The sequence below is a fragment of the Lepisma saccharinum genome, chromosome 6 (genome assembly GCF_977018435.1).
Source record: "Lepisma saccharinum chromosome 6, izLepSacc3.1, whole genome shotgun sequence".
NCBI classification, from domain to species: domain Eukaryota; kingdom Metazoa; phylum Arthropoda; class Insecta; order Zygentoma; family Lepismatidae; genus Lepisma; species Lepisma saccharinum.
In genome coordinates this window covers 77519991-77530358 of record NC_139234.1, presented here as the reverse complement: position 1 = coordinate 77530358, position 10368 = coordinate 77519991, and the positions used below count along the sequence as shown (strand labels likewise).

At 41.0% G+C, this 10368-nt stretch overlaps 1 protein-coding gene across 1 annotated transcript in view; it reads left to right on the top strand.

Moving 5' to 3' along the window:
- The first annotated feature begins 249 nt into the window (after nt 1–249).
- Nucleotides 250–10368, top strand: part of LOC145989466 (kinesin-like protein KIF12) — a 314209-nt gene continuing 304090 nt past the window's right edge. Inside the window, exon 1 of the mRNA XM_083124813.1 lies at nt 250–439. Within this exon, the coding sequence (XP_082980939.1) occupies nt 291–439 (149 nt within the window). The 5' untranslated portion in view covers nt 250–290. The remainder of the gene's footprint in view (nt 440–10368) is intronic.

Below are 10368 nucleotides of genomic sequence, written 5' to 3'. Positions count from 1 at the left end.
TACTTAGAGATAAGAGCGTAGAAGCATTAGTTTTTACGCGATTGTCCTTACGTGCCATTACGAATGCGAATACACAATCGATTCTTTTCACGGACAAGTGTCAGAACCCTTCTACAATATTCCATGTCGCGACACCAGCGCCTCGCGGAGGCGTGCAACTGAACTATTCCCACCGTGTCGTGACAACGAGGGAAGAAACGAAACTCCATGCGATCCGGTTCGATCCGAGGCTTCGTTCAGTAGCGCGGTAGTTCTGGTGGCGTGCACTTGTTAGTGACCATGTGCGACAAATGCCCCGAAGGGTGAATTCTCAGACGATGGTGGTGCGGCCTGGGGCAATGATCAGAAACAGCCCTCCTGCCTCTAGGGGTGCGCCAGGATCGCCCAGCGCGGAAGCCAAGCTGTTCACTGGACAGAGCACCCTGCCACGCTCCCCTGGGTGAGTATTGCTTTCCTTAGTAATATGCACATAGCTCAGAGTTCGAAAGTAGGGGCCATGGCACCCTTGACTCTCTGTACCCTCTCGAGAGAGTGTTTTTCTAAATACGTTCATTTTCACATTATCTAATAATGGAGTGGGGGAAAAGCGCACAAACTGTATTTTTGAAAGACAAAAGAGACGAAAATAATTCTTCTTGTACATATGACATGTGTAACTTTCATGTAGAGTATATGTTTTACACATATGCAACATGGAGCGACATAAAATAAGAAAAAAACATGTTAACGCTAAATTGTGCAAGTATTCAATGTTTCTGCAATACACACAGTGCTATCTATAAGCTATCTATAAACCGCAAAACCCCGCAGTGTGGGGGCCCCGGAGACAAGTAAGCCTTTATGGGGCCCTCAGCCATTGACATAGTTGACGGTTCGTATATGCGCATATAAAAAATAAACGTAGGTACTCAGGGCATAGAAAAGTTAGGGGTACAGAAACGAATACAATATATACAGGTAAAGTTCCTTGTGTATATAGCACAGTGCCATGAGGGCACATTTAGGGTGTGTGAGGGTAGAGCCCCATATGTTTTCGATGTCGGCCATCTTCGAGGTGATGTGTTCAGCACCTAGCTGCGGCCGCCTTTACCTCCCCCCTGGTACCATTTCATTTGAGGCTGTGTGGATCCTAGAGCCGCTATATGCGGGGGCAAAGTCGGAAAAATTCCGACCTTCGATCACCCACCCGGGTTTCAAGCGTGGCAGTCAGACGACTAGAATCAAATCAAGCTAGACTTTCACGAGAAATGCAGCGGTGAAGGTTTATTCAGCCTATCTTTAATCAGGAAAAAGTTATGACTGCATGATTGTAACACATTTATCATTTTCCAGGTGTGAAGAAACAGTGTCATATATATCTCCCATCTCCCCCTTCCCATTTAAAAAAAATCAGTTGTATTCAATATGGCGGCCACGAATATAGCGGACGTCCGCTTTGAACACACGAATGTGGTTCCCCTAAGCCTAACCTGTTTCTATCCTGACCAATTGTACCGAGCCTAACTCCTTTACTCTTTATAGGGGATGTTAAGGGAATTTTGAATCACACTCTAGGCCCTTGCATGTGGCATTGTCAACATGAGGTCAAGAATTACACACACATACATTATATATATATATATAATTTAAATGCATTACATAATCAATTCATCTACCTCATAACAAACCAACAGCAAAAATGAAATAACTTGTCTCACATGTGTGTGCGCCTTTTCCTCAAAACAATTGTTCATACATTTAAAACAAAACTGTTTACCAACAACAGTCTGAAGTACATATTTGGTCTTACTTCTCTCTCTGGTAATTTACAACGCATTTCAGAAAAGAATTATATTGCGAGCGAAGTTAGCAAGAAAATTTTTAGATCCGATTTTTGCAAACTGAAAACAATATTGATTTAATAGGACGCAAATAATTTCACGGGTCGCCATGACATTCTCTCCTTTACAACTTCTTTTTCATTTAGATCGTTCGGTGCCCAGGTCCGACTCCTGCCGCCCCCTAGCTACTGCTCTGAACTTTATGAGACTGTAAGAAAAGCAAATGAGCAAGACAATTTTACGAAACGTATTTTTATTTGCATAAAATTTGAAATCCAGGAGGGCAACAAGAAAGGTTGCAAGGTTTATGAATATTATGTTGTTTATGAATGTTTTCCGTTGTTTTTAGCTCGCGGAGATGTGTTATTGTGAAATAAAGTACGTCTGTTACCTTAGCGTGTTACCTTACCGTGAAGCAGAAGAGCCCGAAAATTTCGCGCAAGTGAACATAGCACCCAACACGACATTCTACAACAGCAACTATAATTTAACGTCGTTACGTTAGGAGTGTGAGGTTTGGTGCTGATAACAATTTTCGACGTTTTTGTTAAGTTAGGAGTGCTAAGTTTGATGGTGTGATCTTTTTCATGTGTTCTATAGCCACTTGATTGTGTATACAAGAGGTTTTTGCTAATAAGGAGCGGCGAAAGAACTCCGAGATGGCAGGTTTATAATTACGCAAGCCCACTTTGCGATCAAATATCTTCGTTGGTGTTTTCCGCGTTCTGGAACTAATTTTATATTACGTAAAACGTCGAAATTTGTGGATAAAAAAAATCAACATAAGAGGGGTACAGTGGGTCACAAGACCCACAATGCAACGATAGTTTTAAGTTTATTTTGTCACTTTTGGCGGGAATATAGTGGCTGTATTTGACAGCGGTTCGCAACTATGTTTCAGGTTCGCCAATTTGTCTCGCTATGCGTTTTTGACCAGAGTCGTAACCAAAGCATGAACGATTTTGTTTGTTAACTTTCCAAATATGTACATAAATATACAGCAAAGTATGTTAGAATATACAGGGTGTTTCCGGGCTGACTTTCAGGGATGATGGAGAAGGGCACATGTGTCAATTTTAGATAAGGAACCCTGGTCCAGAAACGACATAATCGAAAGTTATAATCGAAAATTGGTGTATGAAGATGTAATACTTTTATTACCTGCACAAGTTACACAAGCTGCTACATTCACAACAGTTGTTCAACAGCTTGTTCAACAATTTGATTTCTTCTTGTGGGGTCATGTGAAAAGTCTTGTGTACGATACACCTGTCGAGACTGCAGAGGATCTTCTGGCAAGAATTCTCGCTGCCTGTGACATTGTTCGAACGCCCCAGGGGTTGTTCCAACAGGTACGCGAGAACTTTGTGCGACGATGTCATGCCTGCAGAGTAGCTGTCGGACTCCATTTTGAACAACTGTTGTGAATGTACAACCTTGGTGACAATGAAGTTCGACCAGAAAGGAATACGTGATTAAATGCACAGAGGCATAGGCGGTGGAATGGGTGACCCGCAGAAGTGACGCATGTGTGTAAGAGGAGGCGTGTGAGCAGGCAAGAATCGTGATCCCAGCATGTTGCACCCAAGGTCACGTAAAGAACGAAAACGGGGAACTATACGCGTGACATTGAACTTCGACCAGGCACCAGACCCATACGGGAAATACCAGATAGTGGCGCATTCGACGGAAGCATGACGTCACGGACACGATAATGGAGTCCGCCGTATATAAGCGCGTGCTGTGCACCGAGGAACCGCAATGCATCATCACCATGGCCAGGGGCAAACCTATTGACAACACCGTGAGGAGAAGAGTGGTGGAGTTGCAACGGGATGGACTCAGTGAACGGGAAATAGAGCGCCAACTGAACTTACCCAAGTCAACCGTCCACTGCATCATCAAACACCACCAAAATACGGGTACTACAGAGCCAGGTAAGGCCCCCGGTCGAAAACGCCTGCTGAGCGTGCGTGACCTACGGATATTTAGGCGCTATATCCAGACCAACAATCATGTTTCTGTGGCCGAATTACGACTGTGGACTCGAGAACGCTTTCACATTGAAGTGTCAACCAGAACCATTCGCCGTTACCTACAGCGATGCGGTTACCGAGTGTACAAGGCGAAACGTAAACCCTTCCTTTCCATGTTGAACAAAGGCAATCGACTACGGTGGGCACGAATGTACCGGGGATGGATATTTCGGCAGTGGAACAGGGTTTTGTGGACGGACGAATCCATTTTCAATGTTGTGTACGGGAAAATACGGAAAACAGTCATTTGTCGGAAGGAGGAACAGAATGAAGCAAAATGTTATGCACGTCGGGTACAGAAACCTGCGTCAGTGATGGTATGGGGATGCACGATGGCATCTGGGGTTGGCCCACTACACGTCCGTGAGGGCATTGTGAATGCACACGCCTATACACGCATACTGGAGCGGCATCTTCCCACAGTGCGAAGGCACCTGTTCCACAGGCGGCGTCTCATCTTTCAACACGACAATGCCAGGCCTCATACAGCGCGGCTGACAAGAGAATGGTTGACTCGCCATCACGTGCGAACTCTGACATGGCCACCATCGAGTCCCGACCTCTCGCCCATTGAGAATGTGTGGCGTGTTCTTAAGCGACGTGTGCAACAGAGGGGACCCACGACAATGGCTGCTCTTATCGCCTGCCTGCAGGAGGAATGGCACCGCATCGATGTGGAATACCTTGAACGACTCGTCCGCAGCATGCCCCGACGCATTGCCACAGTTATTCGCCGACGGGGCGGCGTCACACCATGGTAAACAGGATCCCCTCTAACAGTGGCCGAACTTCAATGTCACGTGTAGATGGACGAAAATGTTTTATTTTGTGTGGACACCATACATTGCTGCATTGTAGCGGAAATTTATGTTTTCCTTTGTTCCATGTAGCCTGCTGAAATAAATATGTTCAGCATATGCATGTGTTCTCCTTCTTTCACAACGCACTCCTATATTTGTGACTGGTCGAACTTCATTGTCACTAAGGTTGTAGCAGTAGCAGCTTGTGAATCTTGTTCAGGTAATAAAAGTATTACATTTATATCCACCGATTTTCGCTTATAACGTTCGACTGAGTCGTTTCCGGACCAGGGTTCATTATCTCAAATTGATATATGTGCCCTTCTCCATCATCCCTGAAAGTTTGTATCATCAGCCCGGAAACACCCTGTATATAATGGATCATATATGTAACTTTCAAAAGGTTGTTCGAAATTTCGACGTTCTATACAACAAACGAGTGACCTTTGTTGCAGGCAACCAAGTGTCAACCTCGCTTCCATGTAGTGCACCCGGGTAACTGAAATGCTTTGGGCCAACGAAGCTCTGGCGTCTGGGCCTGCAGCCAGTATAATTCTCTGGAGGGCTTGTGCTGTGTTGTCCACATATGTGTCTGTATAACCTCTGAAGATTCGTTGACTGTATTTATATTGTTTCACGTCGCCTTTGTCACTTTTGGCTAATCGCGACGATGGGAATGAGTGATGATTAGATGATATTGATGAAGGGGCACAAATTCCCCGACCGGGAATCGAACCAGATATCTTCGGTCGCGAGTTCGAATAATATAAATATTAATATCTAATTATTCTTATAACAAAAATCTCTTATCTCAATTGGCAAATTGGGTAGTGATAACGTTGTCGCCTTGTAATTCAAGGAGTTCCTGGTTCGATACCCAGTGTATGCACATTGCATATTAGTTCCAATCCTACTTTAAAGTGTAGGTCCAGAGCCGTTTAGCCTCTCTGTACATAAAATTGAGTTAAAACAATTGCCAAATTATTAGGCTTATTGATCAGCGTTGGGCATAAATATTTATCTACTTGATCCACCAGATGGGAGATTTCCAATACAACTATTTTTATTTATTTTTTACATTTAACAAGTTACGAAAATGTATAGTTACCTGTATTCTGTCATTAACCTTTTGGTACCTCGTTCTGGAAAAAGAACTTCGAAAGTTTGGAAAAAATTTTACTCCTGTAGTTTACAGTGTTTGATATCTCACATAAATAAACTAGTTTTTGGGCGTTTGAAAACAAACTCTGGATTAAGTGATAGGATATGAAAATGTGAAGTTTTAATCTTTGAGTAAAGTAGACAAAGAAAAGTAAACAAAAGTAAAAAAAACGGACAAATGTGTATATTTGGGAAAGGGTCGACAAATATGAAGTACCTGGTGCTATACTATATAAAAAATAAAATATAAGACCTAAATGTTGTTATTTTTGTACAACAAAATAAGGAGAAAATAATGACAAACGAATACTATGCGAAATAACGGTGTTCGAGGAACTTTGTACTATTTTCCAGCCTTCAGGAACTCAATTTGCTGCTCACGAACAGCAGTGACAGCACGCTTCATGTCTTCAATATCCCGTGTCTGCCTTCTATTTCGTTGCTTTCGTTCACTTGCTCCAGACATTCCCTGGACAGAGTATAGCTACGTAGATGATTTTGAAAGGTACTTAATGCATCCATCTTTTTTTTCTCTCTGCGAAGGTCAAACAATCGAAGGGCAAGAACGCTTTGATATCTCCGAAACCATTCGGAACAGAGATACGAAATTTGGTGGATTGAAAGAACTTTGCGGTATCTACCTTCCGATCTTCAGCTTCTTTACCAGAAAAACTAAAATATGCTGACCAAGGCAGTAATTTATTTTATAAAAAAAAGAAAAAAACAACAACATAAACTAACGTAACGTTTCAACCTTCTAGCAAGGTCTTCTTCAGACTCTGTATCAAGTACAAAAGTAAGACTTTTGTACTTGATACAGAGTCTGAAGAAGACCTTGCTAGAAGGTTGAAACGTTACGTTAGTTTATGTTTTTTTTTTTATAAAATAAATTACTGCCTTGGTCAGCATATTTTAGTTTTTCATAATCATGGAAACAAGGCTTAATGGTGTTATTCTTTATCAGGCCGTATATTTATCCGTTCCAGTCAATAATCAAAACCAATCGATACCTATCGATATATCTACTCAAGAAACATACACACAGAACTGTGTGGATAGAAACATCTATCCAATAACAACATAACATGCTATAACGCATCTTGATCGAATTCTGTCTATGACAGTCGAACAATCGATAAATGTTTAACCATCGATATCACAGAATTTTCTTCTTTTTAAAATGTAAAGAGACGAAAATTGTCAATGGTAGTCAACTCGTAAAAAAAGGAGGGAATTGATTTAAATATATCTTTAATACTTTATGTTAATAATTCTTAAAAAAACAATTTATGCAAGTGAGAAAAATTTCCATATTGTTATTTTGCTTGTGATGAAGGATTAGATTTGTTGTTTGACTGACTTGATATTTTACTGTTGGGTTAAAGGACAACAACACTGAAAAAGGGAAATTCAAGACAAAAAAAAATAGTGAAAATGGTGTCCTAATTGTAGCTCCAGCACTTGTCTCCAACTTAGGCAACATAGATGTCATATTATTTGCACATGGATTATGGAAATAGCATTAGTGATAGGGGAATGGGTCAAAAGACTCGTTTAAGGAATACGTTTCATTTTCCCTCCATGGTCCCGTCCCTTAGGAACAGAGGATTATTTGTTACTAGGGTATCTCAGGGGCCGCAAGTCCAGGGGGAGCACAATAAAGAAACGCTGAAGGGGCGGAAGCAACAAGACCATTCAAAATATGAAACATTACATCAGTTTAAAATTCCTTCTAGAGCATTGACGTGAAATTTCGTGTAGTTTTGTTTCACTGTTGTCTAGACATTATCAATAGCTTTGTGATTACATAAGTCTATTAAACTATTGATAATATCTAGACAACAATGAAAGAAAACTACATGAAAATTCACGTCAATGCTCTAGAAGGAATTCTAAGCTGATGTAATGTTTCATATTTTGAAATATCCAAGAAGTTCTTCGAATGGAGAGGAAAATTTGAAAAAATTCGCCCATTTGCATGCCAATGGTCCAGCCGAGCCTTAAGGGTGCCCGCAGGATTTTTTCTCCTTTGGTAGACAAGGCTTAGCAAAGGCCATAATGTGGGGAGCAAAAACTGGCAAGGTAACTGCCCTCTACGCCCCCCATATCGCCTCGCCACCACTGGCGACAGATATAGCAGCTTGGATCGGATATAAATGCTGAAAGCACCACACCTGACTAGCCTAACCTTCGCAAGTACGCATCAAATAGCAGAAATGAACATGAAAATAGGTTAGACATGTTAAGTTTTGTTTATTTCTCCTATTAGATGCATACGTGAGTAGGTTAGGCAGATCAAGTTTGTGTTAGCATAAATCTCCAAGCTGCTATACCTATCTATAGCTATAGTTATGCTAGCCACACGTTGTATTCGGTTCTTTTACACTATAGGTGTTTTCAGTTCTTACGGCGGGCGCTCTAAAAGCTTCCAAGGGAAGTGAGGAGCTGGGAATTCGCTGCAGACCAACCAGACAACAGAGGTGGCGCCTAGAGATACGACGTGGCGGAAATAAGTACTACGTGAACCTCGTTCTACAGGCTGCTGCGTTTCTTATCGCTCTGAATTGGTCGCTCCCCACTTCCCTTTCCAGCTTCTAGAACGCCCGCCGTAAGAACTTGAAAGACCTATAGTTTTACACTATAGGTGGCAGCACTGTTTTAACATACACAAATTAATTACTATTTTTTCTCTTCAGCAATACATTTTATTAATTCTGCATATTTTGTACAGCAAATCTAGTATATCCTTTCCGATGAAAAAGTGAAAACGTGGATGTCTTCGTAGGTCATGAAAAGTCAGACTGATATGAAAATCTCGTGATTGTTTTGTTTCTGCATGGGAATCGGAATCAATGCTTACTCGCTTTAATCACTTGAAAACTATTTTTATCCCCTCCTCCTTCATATTGGGTTCAACGACATCAACCACGTATCGAGCAGTCCTGAAACTAAACCTATTGTGACTTCTCAAAGCACCGTCATTTGTCACTGATAGCAATGATAGGTTGCATAATAGCAACTTGCAGAGCAATTGTGTGTCATTCTGTCGAGGCACTCGTAACAGATCTGGGTGGATCGAACTCTTACTCTCGGAAAATGTAACAATGAACGAATAGGCTGTGATGCAATGTTTATAAAGTTGCGTTTTTGGACCGGCGGCCATTTTTCAATATGGCAGACATGCATTTAAGAGTTTGGGTGTAGGACATGTGGCGTCTGGGCGATATTCACATACAAAGAGTTAATTTAATGTCCTTTCATACTTTCAAGAAGTTCTTAATAAGCATATTGTTTATCCTATCAGCACAATCATTATATATTTGATTCGATTTTTGATATTTAACGTCACTTTTGCTCCACTTATGACTAATCGCGACGATGAGATGAGTGATGATACGATGAAATTGATGTAGGGACACCCACAAAGAAACACCCGTACCCAGGCCGGGAATCGAACCCGGGTCCCCTGGCGTCGTAGCGTGCTGTGCTAACCACTACGCCACGGAAGTCGACCATAATCATTATTATTTTAATGAATATGAAAGCTAATTCCGTTATTGTTACTTCGTCTTTGAGGGTAACTTCGTCATGAGACCGATAGATGTTTCTCTGAACTTGTAAGATTTCAATGTTTAAAAACAACAACAAAAAAAGACACACAAACGTCACTAATATGTCAAGAGGATATACGACGAGAAAATGCTGCAAACAGCGCCAAAGCACAATGCACTTGCACGCAACACACTTCCTCACCTTGATGCATATTTCAGATATTACACGTGTGAGGCATGTGGAGATGATGACTGATTGATTGATTTTGCGTGACGATCTTACCTCTTCATGGGGTAATTTTGACCTCCTAGGAATGTAAGCAGAGATGACGGGGTAACTTCGTCACGAAAATGCTGACGTATTTGTCCCCCCCTTAATATTTTGGAATTTCTTTGGTATGTCTTCAGTAAATTTATAAAGGACAAAGTGTTCCTCGCGTATAATTTTCGTGTTGTCACTCGCTACGGATTTTGCAGAGCACATTGGAATATGCCAAAATCTGTACAAAGTTTGACGGTATTTCCAAATGTTAAAAAAATATTGCATTTGAATATATATTTTTTATTTATCTGTTATGATTTTTTAAAATTATGATCAAATGAACGCCAGCCAAAAAATATGTAAAATTCACAATTAACATTTCAGCCAGAGTAATTTTCATTAGGTAGGTCTGCTAGTAAGACTGGTACAGGATTGTCGCACAAACACAATAACTTCCAATTAAAGCAGTGTTACCTAGGTGGCAGCACTGTTTTTGGGTGAAGAAATTGCTGTAGTTGCCCCATCGCCCTTGAAGAAGAAACTCTGCAGTTACAATCTTTTATATTATTTTATTCTTTCCAATGAGTTAATTTCCACTTTAGATGTTCTTTGTACATTTGTGTACTTCCTTAAAGTAATACAAGAACGATTTATACGAATAAGTGGAAAAATATGTGATAAGTCTTCTAAATACAACCCTTTTAACAAACTTTATGCTCTGCAATTATGGCATGTTTG